The sequence below is a fragment of the Cydia pomonella genome, chromosome 16 (assembly GCF_033807575.1).
Source record: "Cydia pomonella isolate Wapato2018A chromosome 16, ilCydPomo1, whole genome shotgun sequence".
Classification (NCBI taxonomy): Eukaryota; Metazoa; Arthropoda; class Insecta; order Lepidoptera; family Tortricidae; genus Cydia; species Cydia pomonella.
Genome location: NC_084718.1, coordinates 13867249 through 13893329, shown reverse-complemented (window position 1 = coordinate 13893329; position 26081 = coordinate 13867249). Strand labels below are relative to the sequence as shown.

General features: G+C 37.6%; 2 protein-coding genes across 5 annotated transcripts in view; both read right to left on the bottom strand.

Annotated features, from left to right (window-relative positions):
* Positions 1-26081, bottom strand: part of LOC133526357 (neuropeptide CCHamide-2 receptor-like) — a 213162-nt gene that overhangs the window by 48397 nt on the left and 138684 nt on the right. The gene's annotated exons all lie outside the window — the stretch shown is intronic.
* The window catches only part of LOC133526358 (uncharacterized), a 68265-nt gene continuing 52310 nt past the window's right edge, over positions 10127-26081 (bottom strand). For 2 of the 3 annotated variants that reach the window (XR_009800717.1, XM_061862950.1), the window contains exons 1-3: positions 16177-16435; positions 12163-15978; positions 10127-11389 (exon numbers count right to left, since the gene is read on the bottom strand). Coding sequence is in view for 2 of the 3 variants with exons in the window: in XM_061862950.1 (XP_061718934.1) it covers positions 10392-11389; positions 12163-12250 (1086 nt within the window). In the remaining variant the exon portion in view is untranslated. Of the gene's footprint in view, positions 11390-12162; positions 15979-16176; positions 16436-26081 lie in introns of those variants that run through there. The other variant, XM_061862951.1, reaches the window with a different exon arrangement.

Below are 26081 nucleotides of genomic sequence, written 5' to 3'. Positions count from 1 at the left end.
AGACAAGAGGTGGACATAGGAACTGTGTAATAAAACAACGCAACCTAATTGTGTTTGGGGTTTTTAGAATTGGCTCAATGAGTATTAGTTGCCTGTGGAAAGTAAAGTATAGTCAGCGATAAAAGCTTGTACCAAAAATGAAATTTTTGCCAAAACTTATTTATGTATTACACAACACTTTATTATAAATAACATAGATTACATGATTAATTCACATACTTGTGTTGTCGTTAATGTACTTACATTAACGAAATAATTCCAAAGCAGTGTTTTATTAAGTATTAACGTATTGACAGCGTCACTCAGTTTCCGCTTGAACGGCCGCGTCGCAAACAGCCCACGCTCACCTGCCACATACAATCCGGCTATGGGGACTTTATAGACGAAGAGCTAACTCGGGAAATACCACATGATAATGAGAGCAACAAAACATGACAAATAGTTTGCTATAGGTACTATCTATTGCTGGTTCCAGGCGTTTGTGGAAATCAGAGAATTTATGTCACTTGAAGAATGCAATTCTTAGGGCCTCCGCTAGCTGACGCAGACGCCCGCCGCATGCGCACGCTCGCGGGTCCTGTTCCCAGGCCAAATCCGTCGAACGCGCGCGCGCCAGTTAGCGCTGTTGTGTTCATACAATTTCTTATTGTGTTATACATTTTCTTACGGGCCGTCCGTTCCGGATAGTCCGCGTCAGCTAGCGGAGGCCCTTAAAGTTCTTGGCTTGGATGAAACGTGCATGATCTGTAGGCAGTAGGAGCCCCCTGTTTATTGATTCCAAGTATACAAAGTCAAGTTTAAGCTACCATGTCGTCCACAAGATGACAGAACCCACAATGCACCAGAAAACGTACGTGAACTGTAAGATGGCAGCACTTGCTTTGGCGTGAAGTATTAATGTACAGTTTATATTTAATAATCAAACGAACTTACCTGTGAAGTTTGATTACAATTATGCGAGTATCCAAATCCAAGACAACAAATATAATTTACTAGCAGCAGTACACGTTATCGTGCAGTCCAAGTCACACATTTTAGAGATTATAGTATTTAAAAAACAAGTTCGCGCTGTCCCTATCACTCGCTACGCTGCGTTCCTGCTTCGACATCGCTTCTCCAGTACTCATTATTTCAGAGTTATTTTTGTGTTATTAACAGAGACTATTTTATTTTCATTTTTGGGGATGGGGGGCGGGTCTTTGTTGTCTTGGATTTGGATACTCGCATAATTGTAATCAAACTTCACAGGTAAGTTCGTTTGATTATTAATTATACTTCGTATCCAAATCCAAGACAACAAATATAATTTACTAGCAGATGTTCAGAGCTTTGTATTTAAATTCAAATCCTGAATGCGAAAATAAAATAAAATATCGATATCAAATCAGTATGTTACGAACATACTGATATTATTGATTTTGACTAAAGAGAACAACGTACCACCTAGAAGTTATTAATTTATATCCAATTTAAATAATTATTTATGTATCCACATAGTATAAATGTAAAATGTATGTATAGCATAATAAAATTAAGGAGTGAAATTGCTCTTGGTATTTCATTTCGTTAATATTAAAAAAGTATAAAACTTTCTTTGATTTCACTGTAGTATATTGATAAAGTTGTATATATCTTAATATTCACAAGGTACAACTATTTTTATGTCATTTACAAGCCAGGACGCCATTAAGTGTAAATGTGTTTTCAAGCTTTAGTTGGCTCTAAATAAGTTTTAGATGGGCATTTTCTGTTAGTAACCATATAAACAAACCATTTTGTATAATTTAGAATTTACCAACCATTCTCTGGATGTAATTACAACGGAGACAAACAAGCATACGGCCTGCCTGATGGTAAACAATCACCGTAGCCTATGAATGCCCGCTACTGCAGAGGTATATTACATGCGCGTTACTGACCCTAAAATATAATCTAATTTTATGTTACGACACTTTAAAGTTAATTTTGAATACAGCAATCAATACTTTCCTCGGTAAATAGCCTTTGAGTGAGGTAGATAAAGGAGAATTTTCTTCATTGTAAAGCTACCATAAATATCAAGGCTATATGTAAGTACTTTAAAACTAAGTCTGGACAATTACTAGTAGAGTATCCTGTAGGTATTAAGTATTTGAAACTTATCACTTTGAAAATATAGATGGACTAATTTTAGTTATTACCACAGATCAAGAAATAGTAATATGATATTATTTATAACTAAATAGCTAATCTCATCTGCTTATGCGTATCTGAACGATGATGGCTACTACGCTAACAAGTGGCAAGGAACTTAGGTAGATTATGTGTTGAGTTATGATATATTTGTGAACAAAATATCTGGCATGACTTGTAACTTGTACTTCATTTTAAGGAGTAACATTTTTTAACGTTACCTACAATAAAACTGTACAGTGTGCATTGCGACGAAAAATGAAAACTATTTAAGCTTTCTTTTACAGCAAGACAATATGACAACCCGAGCATTTACATTTCAGACAATAATAATGTTATTGTTAAAGGATTTCAACCCTTTATTGCGATTATTAATCTAGCTACTTAGCGCAAGCGACTGCAACACGTGGCAGCATAACTCTAGTTGCATGGTTGCACAATTTACAGCAGTTATTTCGCGTCGCGGGATAGTGCATCAACGGCGGTTCACCTCTTGTTTGATGCGGCGATGTTCCCCTGAAGTTTGGAGCTGAGAATTCGTAAGTAAATTGTACCGGATTTATTACATTAGGCTCGTTGATATGGTATATTCTTGACAGCATATCAAAGCTGACGTTTGAAGTTATTAGGAGTATATAACAGCGTGATATGAGTACGAATCATAAATTTGGGTTAAAGGGTTTACAGATATATTTTTTCCTATATGTTGTTTACATACAGCATTTCTTTGTCTGTAAGGGCAATGACATTGCGTACATTTTGTTTAAGGTATTTTAGGCCGCATTAACACCTATTAAATTACCTCAGCGTAACAAGAACCTCCTTTATATTTCATTATTTTTACAAGTCCTGTAAACTTTAGCTCAACCTTAAATATTTTTGCTCTTTAGTCCCTTATATTTACATGCGTAAAGCTACTTCCAATACTATTAAAGTCTTCAATCATTACATTGGCATCAACACTGTTATAGTAGAGCAACGTTATATATCTTTGACGATATCATTTTGAGATATGTATAATGACCGACTGTAGACCGAAGAGCGAAGTGACCGAAGAGCGTAGCGACCGAAGTGCGAAGCGACCGAAGAGCGAAGCGACCAAAAGGAGCAAAGCAACCGAAGAACCAAATGACCGAAGCATTATAACCTCGACACTTAAAATGAAACACATATAGCCTCGACGCTGCGGAAATGGAAGCCTCGATACGACTATTGTGGAATTGTATAGTACATATAACTTAAAGTGCGGCATATATCTTCGTCACTGCGACAGCTGCGACAGCGGACCCCTTGACACAATTATTGTGGAGTAATGATATCATCCTCACTATGACGTGGGGCAAACTTAGCCTCAACACTACGAGAGCAGAGCCCTCGACACAATGATTGTGGAGTAATGATAGCCTCCTCACTATTAAAGTGGGGTACATATGGCTTCAACGCTGTGAAAGCGGAGCCCTCGACACAATATTGTGGAGTAATGATAGCCTCTTCACTATTAAAGTGGGGCAAATATGGCTTCAACGCTGTGAAAGCGGAGCCCTCGACACAATGACTGTGGAGTAATGATAGCCTCTTCACTATTAAAGTGGGGCAAATATAGCTTCAACGCTGTGAAAGCGGAGCACTCGACACAATGGTTGTGGAGTAATGATAGCCTCATCACTATTAAAGTGGGGCAAATATAGCTTCAACGCTGTTAAAGCGGAGCCCTCGACACAGTGATTGTGGAGTAATGATAGCCTCATCACTATTAAAGTGGGGCAAATATAGCTTCGACGCTGTTAAAGCGGAGCCCTCGACACAATGGTTGTGGAGTAATGATAGCCTCATCACTATTAAAGTGGGGCAAATATAGCTTCAACGCTGTTAAAGCGGAGCCCTCGACACAATGATTGTGGAGAAATGATAGCCACTTCACTATTAAAGTGGGGCAAATATAGCTTCGACGCTGTTAAAGCGGAGGCCTCGACACAATGGTTGTGGAGTAATGATAGCCTCATCACTATTAAAGTGGGGCAAATATAGCTTCGACGCTGTTAAAGCGGAGCCCTCGACACAATGATTGTGGAGTAATGATAGCCTCATCACTATTAAAGTGGGGCAAATATAGCTTCAACGCTGTTAAAGCGGAGCCCTCGACACAATGATTGTGGAGTAATGATAGCCTCATCACTATTAAAGTGGGGCAAATATAGCTTCGACGCTGTGAAAGCGGAGCCCTCGACACAATGGATGTGGAGTAATGATAGCCTCTTCACTATTAAAGTGGGGCAAATATAGCTTCGACGCTGTGAAAGCGGAGCCCTCGACACAATGGTTGTGGAGTAATGATAGCCTCTTCACTATTAAAGTGGGGCAAATATAACCTCGACGCTGTGAAAGCGGAGCCCTCGACACAATGATTGTGGAGTAATGATAGCCTCTTCACTATTAAAGTGGGGCAAATATAGTACCATGTCGACATCTCATTTATAAGAAAATATTTATTTAATATGTGTTTTAATTTTGAACTATTAATTAATGTGCATTATAAAATTACATTAAAACTTTAATCAACACAGTTAATACCGATTTTCTGTTTGATGAATATCTCGTTGCACAGTAAACCTAAGCTTCTAAGTACTCACGGAAAGGAGAATTATTATTAGACGGAGTCCACAATATTACACAAATCAAGTATATCTTTCCATAATATATTTCATTTTAAAATTATATTACATTATGTTAATCAAAGCTGTCTAATAATAACAAAGCGGGTAACTAACTGATAATCAAATTTAGGAGTCGACCACATCGATTGGACCCAAGACTCGACGATACCGCGATGTCCGATTAAAGCCTACTACCTAATCCGTCATGATCCATACGATAGATTCACTATGGCCCTCATATGGGGCATGGGGCGCACGGTATCGGAGCACGCATAGCACGTCCCGTTTGTATACGTCGATTAATGGCATTAAACACTTTAAACTGTCAGTCAGACTAAATAGTCTTCCAATGTCTTATAGATTGTGTATTGATTGACATTACACCTGTATATTTATACCTATAGGTATCCTCATAAGACGCTCATTAAACTTGTTGGTACTGTGTATGTACATTTGCATAAAGACGCGTTTTGTTATCATTCATAGGCACTTATTACCAATCGGCAAGGATTACCATTGTTATCTGTTTTATTGTATGGTAGGGTAGATCGGACATGGTAAAAGCCGCTTTCGTGAAACGATTACCTAGTATATATTAACTTTATTCAGATATGGTTTGTATATTTAAATCTGTACGCGAAAGCATCTCGTAAAAAAAGAAATTGTGAGTGAACATTGCATTTTATGCTATCATAAAATGAAATCTAAATAATATTATATTAGTAAATACTACTATAATAGTACGTATTACAATTATTTAAAGTTCAAATTGTAATCTATTTGTAGCCCCATACTAATTTTTTCCGTAATTTATTTATTCAAAAAAGAAGGTAGGTAGTTGTAGTAAGTGATTTCGTATGAACGTAAAAATTACTTACTTGATTTCTTAGGTAATAAGTTTATTACGCTAAACGAATATACCTACAATTTCAAATTGAAAGTTTAACTGCCATGTAAGTATGGCAAACGAGACTAGACTTGCCGAGCTGAATAAACATCAATTTTTCGTTCGAGGGTACGGCGGTCGGCAGTTCAAATAATGTTTTGATTCTATACTTCTTGTTCAGCGCACAATAAACATTAATCGAAACACAATTAGGTACACATATTTAGAGGAACACTATTTTGGCGAAAATACGTGTGACTCGGACTAACACAAAAACATGTAATGAGTACTGGAGAAGCGATGTCGAAGCAGGAACGCAGCGTAGCGAGTGAGAGGGACAGCGCGAACTTGTTTTTTAAATACTATAATCTCTAAAATGTGTGACTTGGACTGCACGATAACGTGTACTGCTGCTAGTAAATTATATTTGTTGTCTTGGATTTGGATACGAAGTATAATTTCGATTCAATCCATGAGATGGCAGACTCTCCAACGCGTGTTGTCCCTGTTGAAGGGAATTATGTATTCAATTCGTATATACATAGTATTGCCATTGCCAGACGTTTCTGTTGGTGTCTGATCTGTTTGGTAATGCTAAAGATTATTCATAGTTATCGCATATGAATAATTTAGTTAGCGTAATAATTCGTAATTCTATTTATTCTAACCATAAACAAAAGGGACCGCCCTTTATAAATGAGACAATTCCGGACTAGAAAAATAGTAGCGGATGAAATAACGTCCCAAATGAATCACCCCACCCTGGAATACTTTTATAAATCTCTATTCATTTTAAACACCAATATCGCTACAATTCGTGTTCAAAAGTATCTGTCTCAGTTTAATTTATTTTTAAAGGTGTTAAAAAATACTTTTGAGGAGTAGTCATGATTTGCTATTGTTAATGTTGAGTTAATTTAATTTAATAAGATACAGTGGTATTCTTAAATACAGTTGTATAGTTGTAGCCCCACACTATACTTAGATATAAAAAATATAGACTTTTCACGTCTTATAGCTTCAGGCAAACTAAAGTAAGTATTGAATTAGATTTCCAACCGAATTGATGGTAAGTTTACACAAGAACATTATGTAATTAGGTTAATCCTCTGCACACTTGTTCACGTTTAGACCATCAAACGGAATATCCAGAACTGCGCAAACAATACAGCACGATGTAGTGAATGATGGAGACCGTTCACCATAAATGCCATAATCTTTGTTTGTAACAGTTTATAATTTGAATTCATCTTAAGCATATACATACATACTCATTGGTCAACGGCGTAATAAATGCAAGGTTTGATTGCTTCTGACTGAAGCGTATCGAAATTTGGCAATTCTGGAACAACCCGTCTATTTCTATGGTGACCGTAAAATCGTCCACTTTTATAAGGACAAACCAAGGCGGTACTTTTTTTTTTGAAATCATAGATGTATAACAGATATAAGGAACAGCGCTACGATTTTCATTAGAGTTTTGATTGAAATAATGAAATTGTTTGCGAGGCACTAACAATGGTTCTAAGTCAAACGCTTTTGAAATTACGCATTTAAAATTGATGAACCGTCCATCTACATCTAATCTAACTCTAATAACATTGCTGTATCTGAGAAATACATTCCGACGGCCTCGAACTTTAAAATACCTCAAATATTAGATCAGTGGCAAAAGTGACGTTCCTTTAAACAAAAACGTTGCTTTTGACACTGACATATCCGATTCATATCGTATCTAGACCTAATATTTGACGTATCTTAAAGTTCAAATCGGGCCGCGAGAAATATTGTAGTCGATCACCAAGTATATTTTGTGGATTTCAGTTATCGAGTTATACATATAATTAACTGAATTGAAATATACATTGTACAAAAGTAGTAGAAGGAGTACCGTGGCCGGAATTTGACAGTAATCTGCAGAGATAACTGACAGTACTGACACCCCTGCATTGAGATTTATTTGCAGGGGGGTTAATCATCTCTGCAGTTTACTGAACATTACCGTGGAAAATGCGTAGATATGGAATAGAATTTCATTCGGTGTTGTTATATAATAAACAAATAAATTATTGATGGCTGTTGTATTTTTAGTATTCATTTATTCAAAAACAAATATTTTCCTGGTACGTTATTAGCATATTATTTTGATCATCATTTTATATTATTATGCCTACCTAAATGACTGTTTGCAATTAAAAGCAATAATGTACAATGAGGATAAAATTATGTCATCTCAACTTTCCATTGAATAAAATGAAACGAAAGACATAATTCAAAATGATTACCAATATCATTTATGTGTACACAGGTGTAAAAATGCATGCCTACTTTTGCAGCTCGCTGCTTCTTCGTAGATCCTAACATTTAGTTTAGAGTTAGGACCCTGGGTAAGGAATTTAGGTTTAAAAGCGGACCTTACATAAAACAATGGCGTCCAAAACAACTCTAAAAATAGTTAGTTACTGTTTGAAAGGCGGTAAACAAGAATTTACGTACATGTGTTAATTATAAGCCCGATTAAGTCGTGTAGCCGGCTAACTAAAAAAAAGGCGAGGGCTTAATTAACACGATTTCGTAATTCTTGTACCGCTAAGAAGGCTTGTATCGTGGGTACTCAGACAAGGATATACTACATAAAAACTTAAATACATAAAAAATACCCATGACTCAGGAACAATTATGCTCATCACACAAATAAATGCCTTTACCGGGATTTGAACCCAGGACCATCGCCTTCATAGGCAGGGTCACTACCGGCTAGGCCAGACCGGTAGACCGGTCTAGGCCAGACTTGTACGTTGTTGCAATCTTTGTGATTTCGTATTTAGATGTATTATTTAAAAAAAATTGCTTCTGTATGCAACATATAATTTATTTACATTTTTCACAAATAAATAAGTTTACTAAATTATCTTACCTTATTTTTACTTTAATTTACAAAGATTAAGCCTAACTTACCCTAAATATTTGATTTTTATCAATAATCGCAGTAACGAACGGATCATCTGACATAACGTTGTCTAGATTGGCTAACGGCCCGATTCTAAGAATGAAATAGGATAACGATAAGTTCTGGTTTAGATAAGTTCTCATTTAGATATTGTTTGTATGACGTATAATTGACAGAAGAAGCTCGGTTCGGGCAACCAATGTCACTTTGACGTTAGAAATATCGTAAATAGATCTTATTGGGATCACAGCGGAATCGAAATAAACGTCAATTTTGACATGTCGTTTAGCTATCGATCTTTTAAAGATCTCTCCAAGATCTTAAACGTGTCTTAATAATTCTTCGGATCAGGCCGTAAGAATCGTATTGTTGGAACGTAAGGATGAACACACTGTACATATAAATATTTTGGCCCTAAATCAATCTGACCAAATGTGTTATCTCCGAGTTTTAATCCAACGAATTCTACAACTGACTACAATATTTTCATATTGTAGCCGGTAGCCGGCCAATAGTATGTGTAGGGTTCCGTAGTTACCAGTCTGTCAAAATAGGCTACCTTGAACGGGAGCTATCAGGGGGTATCCTGTACAAAATGTACATAACAAGTAAAGGGGAGTACCTTTGTAGCACTTTTATTAGGAAGGGAAGGCAAAACTCAAAAACGTCTTAACTGATCACGTTAGCTATAGTTTTCCTTGAAATTCTATACTAACCTTTACTTTAATCTTTATTTAAGCATTTCTTATATTTCTCATATTTTTTGGACCCATGATTCAAAAGTTACAAGGGACATATTTTTTTTCGGACAGATTATTTGCGAAAATATTCCCTTCATCAAAAACGGTTCTAGAAGACCTCTATTCGATTCGAAAGACCTATCCAACGACACCCCACATTACGAAATTAAAGCAAAAAAACATCTCCAACGTTCGTGTGGGGGAACTGCCCAAAAAAAAATTATTTCTACTTTTTATTGTAAGACTTTGTTGGCGTGACTGTTATATATTTGATTCAAAATCAAAACCGTAAGAAGTTGTTAAATCTGGATCGGGCTCAAGTTCAAGCAAAATATTATAAGTGTGACGTTCTCAAGCAAAAGGTACATTGTCCCGCGTTGACAGGTTATTCGTATAAAAATACGAGCAAATTTCGTCCTTAAGGTAAGCAACAATGTGGTACCTACCTTTTGATTGAGAACGTCACTATTTATGAATATGATATAAGACTTGTGTAGAGTAATAGTTACTTTAAAAACCTATTCATTGTATACTTAAATAAACAGTACGTCAAATGGCGGTGAATTAAAACTTTTTTCACGCATGTCACGCATTAGTAGTTTTTTTGTTTTAAATTCAGAGACAAACTAGAGTCGGGGGCTTATTTCCGTATCATTCGATACAAATGAACATGCGATATATGTCAAAATTCGAACAAAAAGGCATCTCGATTGATATTAGAATAGAGGGCAAATCGAATTGTTTTTTTATTCAGCGATGTTCCAAATTTGAATGTATAACCTAATCGATTTTGATGTAGTTATCAAGCAATTACAACATCATCACAGATAAGAAATTTGTTGTAACAAAACAGTTTATCGTAATGTTGGCCATTATTTACGATATGTTTATAGATAAAAACATTTCCACCTTTAAAATATATTACTTAGCACGACTCCTCCAGGATACATGTAAAATGCAACTGTCATATTTCATTGTAATCAAATCTTTTACGGTATTCTTACGTCATTCGCGTTCATGTACATTTTGTTTATTTCATTTGCATTCTTTGGATTATCATATTCATTGTAATCTGTAGACTTATTTTTAATCGTACTTTGTTCGGATGAAATATCTTTTATCTCGGCATAATTATGCTTTTCCTGTTTAGGCTTGAAATGTCCAGATAACAATTCATTTTCAAAACATGGTGTTACGTAGCCTAATAAATTTTCTACTTTTTTACTTTTCTCACGTGGAATTGTATCGTATATGTTATTTGGTTCTTTAGGAAAGTCGTATATTTCTAAACTGGGTTCTAGTTTGTCATCTCTTGAATGACTTCCACTTTCTAAACCATCATCCGCTTTACTAATATTTGAAGTTCTAGATCCCGGGTTTGTAAAACAATTCTTATCTGATTGATTTTTTCTATCACTGTGGGGTGTTGTAGGAGTGTCACACAAATCTAAAGCTGGAGTTGATGCACATTTCAAATCGATTTCATCCTTAGGTTTGTTTTCATACGCTAATTGATCTATGTTTTGAAGACTGTTTATTGAATCGTTTTTGGCAGCACGTTTTAATACTTCTTTGCAAATTAGTGTCATTTGTTCCGGTAATATATATGGTAAATCTTTAGCAACACCTTTTATAATTCTTGGAGAAACATTGCCCGAAGCATCGGATTTCTTAGGACTTCGTAGAGTGTTGAAGTCATTTGTTATCAGAACTTCACTGTCTTGTCTTTTTAAAGTATAAATATTTTCGTTTTCATTTTTTACACCTCCGTTATTCATTTCCAAATGAATTCCTCCCGCTGTTGTTTTCTGACACGTTGGGCACTGAGCATCTCTTTCTTCAAAATTTTCAGCAGGCTGTGTATTATGGTTGCGTTTCAGGAACTTCGTCTTCAATAACACGTATATTAATGTTATCAACACTATAAGAAGCAGTATCGACATTAATCCCAATATATATAGGATATATGCTGGTATCCTATCGTAATCTGGAACAAAATTCACGACTTTTAATTTTTAGGCATGTAGTTACACAACATTATTTATACTTGAATCAAAAAAAGTTAACAATATTAAAGTAATTTTCTTAAAATCTCGAAGAAAAATGATTTTATCTCCAGAAATAAGTTTTACTTCCGATTCAAAGTTGTAATTGAATAACAAACAATAAAACAATATTATTAAGATGTTGTTTACACGTCTGTAAAAAAGAGGTCATTCACTGATTATATCACATGAATTTTTGACCACTTCTCCCCTCCTTGTCACACCTGGACACTTTTGGCAACTCCCTCACCCCTGGTATGACGTCACATATTTCGCGGCTTTTTTATTAACGAAATAATTTAAATACGCAATTATAAAAAAATAAGCAATTATTAATTATATTAGAATATAAAGTATTATTATTTTAATAAAAATAAAAATAGCAATTTAGAAATTTTATGACACGATTAGGAATAAAAAAACCACGAATAAAAACTATACACCGTTGCAAAAACTAGTAATTTATGCAGCTGTACTGCCAACACAAAAAAAAATGAAAACAATTTTTGTTTAGAAGTCATATTAAGTGATGTCATGAAGCTGTTCACTCCCCCCTCCCCTATGTCACAACATGTCACATTTTCTGTACCCCCTCCCTCCACCTAAACCTTTTACGTAATTTTACAATATGAAACAATATGAAGGATAAACTTATTATTATGTATGTATTCTTTCTAAAATACATTTTAGTGTTGTAAGAAATTTAAAAACTTACCATTTTTCAGACAGGGAGGACATGATATAGAAGCACTAAACGGCAATGACAAACTGATAATGCTGAATATCACAAATAACGTATGCATCCCTCTAGTCAAACTAGTAATTGGATACTACCTATATAATAACTCGTAGACGAGTGAACAATTAACGCACCGATTAATAAATGGTTACTGTAGTTCACTAGTTAGAGGACAACTGTATTATGATGACACATTTCACATTTTCCTTATGACCCTTTATAATAAATACACAAACGTTAGCAATTTAACTATCGATCCTTTGTTGTAAATAGATACAAATGTTTGTTATATTCGTGACATTTTACTTTGGTAGACCCATCAAAACACATTGAATTTAAGCAAAGACCAGGTTTTTGAAAGCCAATAAAAACGTCTGCATCATTTCCGAAGCAATATTTTTTCCTTATACAAGAAAACATATCCATTAGGTACCCGAAATCATGTTAAATACAACCAAAGAAAGCAATTTCCCCCACATTACTTTACCGATTGGTTTGACTTTTAGGAATTTGTGCGAATGTATTGTGATCGACTCTTTGACGCCTCGTGCGTGACTAGCTAAAGGTATAAATTGCGAACGATGAAAGGTTTACTTACGCATGGGTATGTTCAAAGTACTTGCCTTCCAACTCATGAAGATGCGTCATAGGTTCTTTATTTCATTTAGATACTTACTTACGTAGGTAATTACATACTACCTAATTCAGTCCCAACACCAACGACTTGCGAAAAGCAAGCTGCGGTGGGCGAGTTTCTCTATACGTATTTTTTCTCTTAATCTTAATAATTAATTAATTATAAATATGCAAAGTCTAATATTGGGTATAGATCTACATCCCGTCAAATAATTGATTTCAAATCTCGATCAATCATCGAGACTTAGAGGCACAGGTGCATGGTCACTTTATGAATAAATTCCATTCATAATTTGTCCATGCGCTTTTGCAGCTCGCTATACCTACGTATCTTATAAGAGAAAATAGTCAATCGCCTGTTATCTCGCCGCTACCGGCTGGCCTACTTACCTAAATTTTATCAAGTACTTATGGGCTGAACTTAATACCCAATCCTTATTTTCCATGACTCGGATAATCGTGCAAGAAGCAGTTTGCCGCCCATTTTTGTTTATTTATATTACATCAGTGGCGGTTGCCCGCATAAGCATACGGCCCGTCTGCTGGTAAGCTGTCTCCGTAGCTTTTGGACGCCTGCAACTCCAGAGGTTGCTGACCCTAACACTCCGCACCCTGTTTGAGCTCTGATATTTTAATTTAAATACTATTTGTACAAAATTATATAAAGACAATAAAATTGCATATAATTCAATGAATGTTGATTTTCCGTTAGTATATTGGGACTTCCAGAAATGCAACAATACATTAATATGTATAATAATATAGGGTTTTTTCACATCTAAATATTCTAAATAATACAAAATATTAATTAGCGTGAAATTCAGATGTCAAGTTTTTCATTTCAAATTAAGGCATATGATAATAACAATATTATTATAAAAACGGTAAAAAACATACAGAAAGTTTCAACTGTTTATTATGCTAAATAAGTTAGTTGCTTCCACGGTTGTCTACGCTCCTGATATATTTTTTTTATTAAATTCTTATGTAAATAATTAAAAAAAAAACAATAAGTAGAAGGATCCCATTAGCCATAGAACCGTCATCAACATATTATTATATATTTTACAGGAAACTGTGTTTATTTCATTAATAATAAAAATTACATTTAATGGGAAACATACAGCACATAATAAAACAAAATGGTAAAAACTAATCTAAATTAAAATATATCTAAATAAGGCCCCCGCGGCATTGTGCCAAAGATGCTGGCAGCATTCCCTCGCTGAATGGCAATACTTATGCGCTGCGAGAGAAAGCTGCCAGCTCTCTGGTCACCGGTAGAGTCTATGAGCCGAAACTAAGATTAAGCATGTATACGTAGATCGACACAATATGTTAGGTCTTTTCATGGGCATAGGTATTATAGTATTACAAATTCTAGGTTTTATTTTTTAAATTAGTTTTTTTTAATGATACAAGAGGCAAACGAGCAGACGGATCACCTGATGGTAATTACCGCCGCCCATGGACACCTGCAACACAAGAGGGGTTGTAAGTGCGTTGCTGGCCTTTAAGATGGGAGTACGCTCTTTTCTTGAAGGTCGTATCGGTCCGGAAATACCGCAGGCGACAGTTCATTCCACAGTTTAGCTGTGCGAGGCAGCGTTTGCTCGAATGACTTAATGGTAGGCGGGGCAAAATTCGAGGAGGTTTCAAACTTACCAGGCTAGTCTATTTAAGTTCCTGAATTTAATTTTAGTAGTAATACAATATTAAACAAAATTAATATTTATGAAAATAGGTGAGACACAGGTAGACATAGTTTCACTTATGGATCATAAATCAAATCAATCAAAAATCATTTATGTCGAACAAAATTCATATCGTGTTAGTAATGCCAAGTTAATGCCAAGGTTGTGTCAATTATACACATTCTATGTATGTGTATATATGTAATCCTTTCCTATAATTAACACTAACAAGATTTTAAGCTTTTGAGATACTTGTTGTACAACGGGTTCTTAAACGCTTAAATTAGGACGTTACATACGTTACTACTATAGTCAGACCAAGCTAAGTTAGCAGCGATTTTGATAGCCCAGGCTGTGCAAGTATTAAGTAAACGTCTTATAATTTCATAGAAGTTTGACGTTTAAAATAACACTTGCACTGTCTGGGCTGTCAAAATCGCTGCCAACTAACCAACTTCTACGTAAACTGGCAAAGTACATATTATTGTCATAATATTTTATAACATTTCTATGTCATTTGCGTTCATGTAAATGTTATCTGTACTGTCATCTATAGATTCGGGTCGAATAACACTTTGCTTGAATGACTTATCCTCTGTCTGACCATAGTCTGGTGTTTTACATTTCGACTTTAAATGTTTAGATGGTGGAGGAAAGTCATATATTCCAGGATTTCGATCACTTGAACCATCATTTGACTTCGGTAAATGGCGAACAGAATTATGTTCTTTAGGAAAGTCATATATTTCCAAATTGGATTTTGGATTGTTGTCACTAATATTACTAATTTTAACACCATCACCTCGTTTCGGAAAATCGTATAATGAATTTTGTTCTTTAGGAAAGTCATATATTTCACAGTTTGATTTTGGTTTTACTTTGCCACTAGTCTTGATATTTCCACCTCTCTGTTTATTGAGCTTTCTACCACAGTAGGTTTTTGGAAGGGTGTCATAAGTATCTAAAGATGCAATTGATGCACATTTAGAAGATGTGGCTTCCTGGAGCTTTCCTTCATTCACTAATTGATCTATTTTTTGAAGACTGCTTGATAAATCGTTCTCATTAGTACGTTTTAACACTTCTTTACAAATTGACGTGATCTGGTTAGGTAAAATATAAGATAAATCTTTAGCGACACCTTTAGTAAACTTTGGAGACTTGTCACTTGATGCTTCTAGTTTCTTAAGACTGCGAAGAGTGTTTGTTGTAAAATCATTTGTTGTAATAGATTTACTCTCTATTCGTATTATCGATTGGTTATTTTCACTTTCCCTTTTTGAACCAGACGTTTTCTGACACGTCGGGCACTGGGCACCATTCTCCAGCTGTGTGGTTATATGGAACTTCTGGAACTTCGGCCTTAAAAAGACGTATAATATTAATGCTATCAATGCTATAAGTAAGAGTATTGATATAGTTCCCAATATGTACAAAGAATACGCCGGTATGTTGCCGTTTCCTGAAATAGAGGAATTAGAATAAATAAAGTGACGGAACACTATATTGCGTAATTATTTGTGAGGTTTCTGTAGATACCTATGCAAAACTAGCCTATGAGACCCGTTTTTCCTATTCTGGATGTCAAAGACCAGAATTACAAAGTCAACTTTGTGTTTTAAAATTCTTATTTAAGATTCAAAGTAGATAGAAATATTACCTTGTTCAGGACTGGATGCACAGGACTCAGGGGCACTTGTTATAACATTTCCATCACTTGACGATACGGTCGGTGATAAATTAACAATACTGTATATCAAAAACAACCTATACATCCTTCCTATCATGATATTAATTACTGACTGGCAAACGAACTACGAACTTTTTACTTGTTCGAGGATTTACATTGACATTATCCTCCAACAGTATAAATTTTCCTTGTGTCCTTTAGCAAAAACCCCATAATCATCAGTTAATACCGTAATCATTGGGCTACGGTGAAGTAAGACCCAACATTACTAATTACTTTATTTAACCCTATAAAAATTAATAAATATTATGGTAAAATCTTACACAAATCAACCTAGTCCCATAAGTTCAGTAAGATTTGTGTTGTGGCTAAGTGCAACATAAAAAAACAAGAGTCACAACGAAACGCAATATTATATTTTAATTCGATTTTTAAATTACTCGCTCGCAATTAAATATTATTAGGGAGATAGGATGTAGGTAATGTCGTTACCATAAACTGTAACATTGATAAAAGATTTTTGAGAAATATCGATTTATGATTTTCAACGTGAGCTCACAATATTTGATTATACGAAAGTGTTAAGAAAATAATTTCTTATAGTTTAAAGATCGTTGATTAACGAACGTTGAACAACCCCAGTTTACCGGTATTGCATGTCATATCAACTGAAAATAAAATCAAGAATGATTTTGAAAGTTCGAATACCGCTCAAGGTATTTCTATCCCCGGCAGAGATGAAAAGTTAACTTACATACCTAACGACCAATCAAAAAACACGTAGAGGATTTATACTAATTAAAATCATCAGTTTTATTTTCCCTTGTTGTGTAATAATAGTTAATTTATTTAATTGCGTCATTCATCACTCATGAAATGATGTAAACCGAATAGTTATCTTCAGGAATACGCGTCATAGTATCGTTATATTTCTGTTTCATTTAAATAGTCACACAATGATACCTACTGAAGTTAGTATTTATTAATATATTTTAGTAATATTTCATTATATATAAAATTTATTAGTCATACTCATAAACTAAAATATTGTGTTCTTTATGTAGGTAAGTCAGCATCAAAAGTGACGGATCAAACTATGCCTCAAAATTATCTACCAATCTCTAATAACTTAACTAAAACAGATATGTATCTACTATATGTAGAACAATTAGACAGTGCCATGTATTTAGTCAGGTCATAAGTTGTCTCACGAAGGTTTTGACTGATAAAATGTAATACAAAGCTTTTAATTAAAAAATATTGACCATGTAATATTACGAGTACTATTTAAAAATTTAGATCAATACTTTATTTACTACTTGTTTACTTTGGGATTATCGTCAGATGCGAATACGTGGCTGGATTGTGAAAAATCATACTTCACAAGAGGAGTAAAAATCAGTGCCACATTAATAAAATTTGTATAAAACTACATTATTAGAACGTTATTTTATCACCAGCATTTAGTTCTCCAACAAGTCTGTACTTCAGCCAACACCCTTCAAACTTAGGATACTTTTCAGTAACACCCTTATTTTTGACTGCCATCCAACGAGTAGGTTTGGCAAAACTAATTTTGGCGGTCCTATACACATGAATTATATATCTAAAGAAAGATAAACCTACCACCTACCGCTCTACCACCATTCTTACTTACCATTCTACTACCGCACCGCTGGGCGTCGAGTGTTCATCCTTACACCCTAGAACCTCAATGGTCGCGCACTGTGCGGTTTAAGAGGAATTTCCTCCCGCGGACGCTGCGGCTTTGGAATGAGCTCCGTATCGAGGTTTTCCCGGGGGTCTACGGTATGAGGTTCTTCAAAAAAGGAGACTACAGGTTTTTAAAGGGTCGGCAACGCGCATGTAACATCTCTGAAGTTGCAGGCGTCCGTAGTCTACGGTGACTGCTTACCATCAGACGGGCCGTATGCTAGTTTGCCACTGACGTGGTATAAAAAAATAGTTACATTGCGGTCTATTGCGGCTACATCCAATTCAGCCGTAGGCGAAGGAAAGACATGGGACTCGTGAAATGAACGACATTTTTAATGCATTTGAGAAAAAATCACAATAAAACAAATATTAGTTACGTGAGTATTACACTTACAGAGCTTACAGTTACGAATTTTCCCTTGAACTTGATGATATTGTTAATTCAGCACAATACACTAAGTTTAGCGCTGAATTACATGGAAAAAATTACGGCGCGATTCGAATAATGATTAAGACACGATTAAGAAAATGGAAAGATCTTTAAAAGATCGATAGCTAAACGACATGTCTCTAAGATCTATCTACGATATTTTTGACGTAAAGTGACATTGATTGCCCGAATCGAGCGGTTTCTGTCAACTATACGACATACAAACGATATCTAAATGAGAACTTATCTAAACCAGTAGGGCTAATATGGTCGGTGTTTTATCATCTGTCATCATGCCTGTCACGTTCTAACAAGTATGCAAGTGCGAGAGTGACGCATAATATGACAAGTGATAAAAATGCGACCATGATACAGCCGCAGTAGGGCTAAGATGGTCGGCTCTTTATCATTTGTCACGATGCCTATCACGTTCTAACAAGTATGTAAGCGCGAAAGTGATGGACATAGTGAAAAGCGATAAAAATGGAACCATGCTGCCACTGCAGAACTTATCCTTATCGTATCTCATTCTTCGAATCTAGCTGTTAATCTCAACAACTCATTTCATACAAAACACTCTCACAGTTGCAATTTCAGTTGAATTATTTTGATGCAACTAAATTTTAAGTGAAAATACTGAAAATGGCGGCGCCGGTTTTACTTTTTCATTTTTTCTGTTAACTATAGCCAACGTGGCAATGATAGTTTCATTCAGCCAATAATTAAAAAAATGTTTTAATTTATATCGTGTAATAATGTTTTTGGACGTAATAAACGTGTAATGATAAAATTAAAATATATTTAAAGTTTTTGGGTATCCTTTGTGGAGTGTGGACGTATGGTTTACGAACAGAAATAAGTTTAAAAAGTTGGCAACGTAAAAAGCACTAGTTCGCAAAAAACAACTTTGCTACGTTAAGTAGCACTTTATGAGCAACTGTATTAAAAATATATTTACAGTACATATGGCACTAATTTACGACACTAGTGCGATAATTAGCATATTACGTAATTGTATCGAAAATTTAAGGAGCCATATGTACTGTTACAAATTAGCGCGGTTTTAATAAAGATGCAATGCCAATCCGTAACATACTGGATCGAGCATAAATATCTACACTCGCCGGTAACAAGCGATACAACAAGAGAAATTCAGTCCAACAGGATTATCATGCACGGGACTAACCTGAGGTTGCAGCAATGGTGGAATCCTCTCGATGTGACTGGTTCTTCTTACGTTTATCACCTTTTCTTCTTTCACACGCCGGCCGGCGGTACGGTTAATAGTCTTAGGCCTTTTGTCACGCGCGATAGAACACTAAAACACTTAGGTTTCGTTGCTTAAACCATAAAAAACGATTTAAATCGGTAGCGGTCGATCCGCACGCCTTGTGCGTTTCGTTAGTTCCCCTTTTCGCCACCAGAGGCGCTCTGCTGATGGCTGTCCCTAGCATGTCGTCCGATCATTTTCGGGCGATCCTATTGGCTTAAATTTCAGTATTGCATCGCTGTGAAGTGCGTTTTGACATTGCATCGATAAACGGTCTGAAGCGCGCGGAATATGATTAATTATTTAAAACTAAACGTTAAGAACGGAACATTCCGCCCACCAAAATACCAATGGGATTTTCCCGATGAAAATGAAAACGTTACTTAACTAATATTGATAAGACTACGATTTACGAAACTAATCTTAAAACTAGGTACTAGTATTTTGGAGTTATTATTCGGATGGAAGAGGACATAGTTTGACCAGGGGCCTTTTGACTAAGTTATCCTTCGCGGTTCTCACGGTAGCCACCCGAACTACTCCATCAGGTCCATTATGGAGAGAAACGATTCGTCCTAACGGCCAATGAAGAGGAGGTCGGTTCTCGTCTTTAATAAGCACGAGTGAATTTACGGTTAACGGTGTCGAGTCTTTGGTCCATTTTGCCCGCTGAGTTAAAGCATGTAGGTACTCATTTTGCCAGCGTTTCCAGAACTGCTGTTGGAACGCTTGTATGAGTTGCCACCGGTTTAGTCGATTAAGTTTAACGTCCGTGTAGTCAGAGTCTGGAACTGCGGTCAGTGGCTCTAATGTCAAAAAGTGACCGGGTGTGAGGACGTTCAGATCATTAGGGTCGGAACTTAATGGACACAAAGGCCTTGAGTTCAAAATCGATTCTATTTGAGCGAAGTATGTCAATAATTGTTCGAAAGTTAAGATCTGGTCGCCAACGATGCGATATAAATGTGTCTTGGCGGCCTTAATCTGGATCTCCCATATCCCTCCAAAGTGTGGAGCGGACGGGGGGTTGCGTTTGAAAGCGATACGCTCTGCGTGCGAGGCTCGCTCGATACACGCCGCTAGTTGTGAGCTCGCCCCGACAAAGTTAGTACCACAATCCGAATGTATGACGTTACAACGGCCACGACGGGAAACGAAACGACGTAGAGCTGCGATGAAGCCATCGGTTGATAGCGTTGACACTACCTCCAAGTGCACGGCTTTTGTGCTTAAACATACAAACAGGCATAGGTAGGCCTTATCAATTTTCGCACCGCGATGGGATCCGAGTTTGATGCGAAACGGGCCACCGAAATCAACGCCGACCACGGAAAACGGTTTAGCCTGATTGACTCGGAAGGCAGGAAGGTCGCTCATAAATGGTTGCAGAGGCTGCGGATGCAGACGGTAGCATCGGATGCATTTTGAAAGTTGGTGTCGTATCGCTCGCCTAGCCGAGATTATCCAGAATTGCTGCAGGACTAAATAATGAGTCGTATTTATACCAGGATGAAGGTTTTTCCGATGGACGAATTCGATAACGCGTGTCGTAAGTACACACTTTCTGGGCAATAGCGCAGGGTGCTTATGTTCGAATTCCAAACCGGAGCGCGCGAGTCGTCCGCCCACCCTGAGAATACCTTGGTCGTCAAGGAAAGGATTTAGTTTGCGAAAACTGCGAGGTAACTGTTTTTGCAACTTAAGTTTCGATATGACATCGGAAAAATGACGATTTTGGAAATGCTTGACGATTGCCAGTAGCGCGCGATGGCACTCGATGTCCGTTATGAAAAGACTTTCAGAGCGTGAAGCGGTGCCACGCACGCTGGTACAAAACCTACGAACGTAAGCTAGAATGCGACACACTTTGTCCAACGACGAATATCTCTCTAACAGCTGATCGATTATTGACGTTTGCTTGGTAGGTTCGGTCTGATTTGTTACGAGAGTTACACGACGCTGTTCGGAAAGTACGACGTTATCGTTGTTGCGATCCTTCGATAGGTCTGATGGCCATTCAGACGGCGATTGGGAAAGCCACTCTGGGCCCGCCCACCATAGCGAATTGGTTAATAGTTGCCGAGGCAACTGCCCACGTGAGCAGATATCTGCGGGATTCGTTCCAGAGGGAACGTGTCTCCAGCAAGCGGTAGGAACGATGTCCTGCACGTGGCTAACACGGTTTGCGACAAATGTCACCCAACGAGAGGACGGAGCGCGCAACCAAGCCAATGTAACAGTTGAGTCGCACCAAAGGTAGGTTTCGTGAACAGGAAGCCGTAGCGTGTCCTTGACAAATTTGATGAGATCAGCAAGTAGAACTGCTGCGCACAGTTCCGTTCTGGGCAAAGATTGTTTCCGGAGTGGACAAACTCTCGCCCTTGCGCAAACGAGATGGACGCGAACGGAGCCGTCAGACTCGGTGACACGTAGATATACGACGGCGCCATATGCTACCTCAGAACTGTCACAAAAACCATGCAACTGATACGATTGAACACCTTCGATGGTGAATTTGCGAGGAATTTTCAGATCTCTAATTTGAGGAAGCTGCTGAGAGAAAGTGTTCCATTGCGATACAATTTTGCGGAGGAGGAGTTTCATCCCATGAAGAGCCAAGAATCCAAAGTTTTTGAATCAAGGCTTTGGCTTGAATTGTCAAAGGAGACAAGAAACCCAAAGGGTCAAAGATTCTGGCAACCTCACTTAGAATCGTTCGTTTGGTACACGGTTGATTAGACGGTTGGACGTTAAAAACGAACGAGTCTGAAGCGGGCTCCCATTTAAGGCCAAGGACCTTAACGGTTGTGTCTTCTGCCTCGGTGAATGCGATGGCATCCGAAAGGCACATTTCAGAGGGCAAATCCCTTAGAAGTTCGGGTCGATTGCTTACCCATTTTCGTAGCTCAAAGGCGCCGAGCTTGAAAGGAGCGATAACTTGTGATTTTATGTCACGAGCATCATCCAGCGAAGAACTTCCGGTAACGATGTCATCGACGTAAATATCGGAAGTTAGAACGGTTTTAGCCCTCGGGTACTTATGACCTTCGTCGTTGGCTAATTGCTGGATCGTTCGACAAGCAAGAAACGGAGCCGAGGAGACCCCGTACGTTACGGTATTTAGTACGTATTCCTGAAGAGGCTCATCTGGGTGAGCTCGCCAGAGTATACGCTGGTAATCCCGGTGATGCGGAGCAACGTTAATTTGACGGTACATTTGGCGCACGTCGGCCATAAAGACCACTTCGTGCTCCCGGTAGTGAAGAAGAATCTCCGCAATGTTGGATTGTAGCTTTGGACCTGTTAATAGCGAGTCGTTAAGCGATTTAGAATGCGCATCTCTAGCTGAAGCGTCGAAAACAACGCGCAACTTCGTTGTGGCGCTTTCAGGGCGCAAAATGCAGTGATGCGGCACATAAAACTTGCCTTGACCCATTTGCTTAGCAGGCACCAAAGACATGTGACCACTTTCGATGTAGTCGGTCATGAAATCAACATATTGTTGTTTCAAGTCTGGATCACGAGAAAGGCGCTTTTCGATAGCATGGAAGCGTCGTACCGCTATCTCCCGAGAGCCTTCAAACACAGGCTCAGCGTTATCTTTGAAGGGAAGACAGACGACGTACCTACCAGTCTCGTCACGGTAATGCTCGTTTGTGAAACTATTTTCACAGCGTTGTTCATCTGGAGTTAATCGGGAAGAATGTGGAACGGTATCGATCTCCCAGAAGCGTTGAACGATATTGTTTAAGCTATCATCCTTATTAGGTGATGGTACACTTAATAAAGACGACGACGCTAGTCGGATTTTTCCGACTATCAGCCATCCGAAGACAGAGTTGAGAGCACGCGGTTGATTGACGCAGCGTTTCAAACGTTGGTCGAGAAGTGACTCAGCAAAGACGTCGGCAGCGAGCAAGACATCAATTGGACCAGGAATATCAAAACCAGGATCTGCTAACGGTAATGTTTTGAGGTCATCCCATCCACTCATATTGAGTCTGCCTATAGGCTGATCTGCACATATGTGCGGTGAAACAAACATTTCCAGACGGAAATGTACGGTGTCCTTGGCACCTATATCACAGGTGACCTGGCCAGTCACTGATGCAGGTGCACCCCCTAGGACGCACGGCCCATCACTAGTCGCGGTAGGCTTCAACTTGAGCCGTTGAGCCGCGTGTGTGGTGAGGAAATTATTTTGACTTCCGGTGTCTAATAACGCGCGGAATGTCTGAAACTCGCCCGAAGCATCACGAATTTGGACGAGCGCGGTTGCCAGTAGCACGGTCGTATTCGAAGGTGAATTGGACGGAGTTACCGGTTCTTTAGCCAGCAAGACGACTGAGCTTGATTTTTCACCAGAAGGTTCAGGGTTGCTAGCAGCTTGCTCTCGGTGTAACAGAGTATGGTGCTTCCGCTTGCATTTCTGACAAGAGAATATCGATGTGCACTGTCGCACTGAATGAGACGCGTTAAGACAATTATAGCACCATTTCCTCTCCGTAGTCACAGCCATTCGTTCATCCACCGATTTCGCTAGAAAGGCCTTACAGGCTGAAATGTGGTGCTCTTCACCACAGAAGGAACATTTTCGAATAACTTTCGGAGTTCCCGAAACTTTCGGTTTCACCTCTTGTTTGTCACCACCTTTTGGAAGGGGGTTCACGGTAGGAGAAAGGAGTGTATGCGTGACGTTATGTCGCTTCGGTTTCTGTAAGGTTCCCGTTGCCTCTTTAGTGTTCGCGTTTCTAGAAGTAACAGCGGTAAAGTGCGTATCGCGCAACAAAGCTTCGCTTTTCCCGTGTAGAAATGCCCTTATTTGCTTGTATTGAGGCATTTCCACGTCGGCGTATTTTTCTTCAAATTCGCGTCGTAGCTTGGTATCTAACTTCGCAAGAATATTATAACAAAGGACAAAGTCCCAATGTTCGGTCGGTAATTTCAACTGTTTTAAGATAGTTAGATTTTCATCGATTGTATCTAGCGCATGTCGAAAATCTTGAGCGTTAGCCGTATTAAAACTGACATCTAAAATGTCACGCCAACACGTAAAAGCTAAGTCGCGTTTGTCCTCGTAGCGGGACTTGAGAGCATCGTATGCACTTAAGTAATGTTCACTTGCAACAGGAAACGTTCTAATTAACGATAAAGCGTCACCGCGTAAAACGGACACTAAATAATTAAATTTCTCAATTTCCCTCAAAAGGGTAGATTCGTGAATAAGCGCATTATAAGTCGCGATGAACTCGGGCCACTCTTTAACAGCACCCGAAAAGGTCGGTAGTGAAATTTTTGGAAGCCGCATATTACTACTGTGAGTACTATGCGAACCCGTTGGAATGTCCTGTCTCGAAATATCCGGTTGATGAGACGAACACGGTAAAAATTTACGCTGAATGGCAACTACGTTAAAATACGCTTCGTCGAATCTTTCCTGAAATTCATTTTCAAGGTCGTCGACATCATCCCCTAATAGATCCGAAATGATAAGGTGAGACTCTTGAAAACTATCAGCGATATTTTTTATCTCCTCACAATATGAAAGAAATAATTCGACTTGTGAATCATCGGTATTGGCTAAGGTCCCTATTTCCAAAGCCTTCGCTATACGGTTATACGCTATAGTTCGTTTACGTCGTAAACTCGGTAAGTTGTTGACGGTATAAGTTTTATCGGTACATTTTTTACCTACAGATTTACGCCTTGTTAGGTAAGACATTGTTTAAGTTTAGAAAACAATGTTTACTAATACGCAAATAATATACGCTAAAACAACAAGCTCGTATTTAAAAACACTATACGTTATCAGTGATAGCACAAATAAAAACAGCTTCGATGTTTGTATAACGCGACAACTATTGAAACCGGCACCCTGAGTTCGCGGAATTAATGTAGTAAAATATATCAACTCGGTCAATTTATATGAAAAAGAACTCAAGAAGCACTCGGAACGGTTGGCGATGTTCGAAAAAGTCGATAGAAAATAAAATGAAAGAAAGTCCAGTATAATTTTCTTATTTTCATTCAACGAAAATAATTCGGGCAATATGAAACTACGAAAATTGAATAATTAAAAAGTTTAGAATACCTTCCTTCAAAGTTATTATACGATAACGTTCGATTTCCAAATTTGAAATATAATGACAATTTTTAATACGATAAGTGGAGCGGTCAAAAATAAGGAAATGAGTTATATGAATTTCGAACACCTGGGTGGAGTCGTTTTGAACAAAGGAAATTGACCAACGTAACGCGTGACCAAACTACGTACAAAACTCCGTAAGACGGGGGTCTCGTTACACTGGGAGGATGATTTCTCGAATACCCGTCGGTAGGGAATATTGTAAGTTGTAGTTTTATTTAGAAAAATGATACGATTTCTTAGTAAGTAATTCGGTTATTTATGGTACAATTCTAAATGATTTTGTAAACTAGATTTAAACGATTAGGTATATT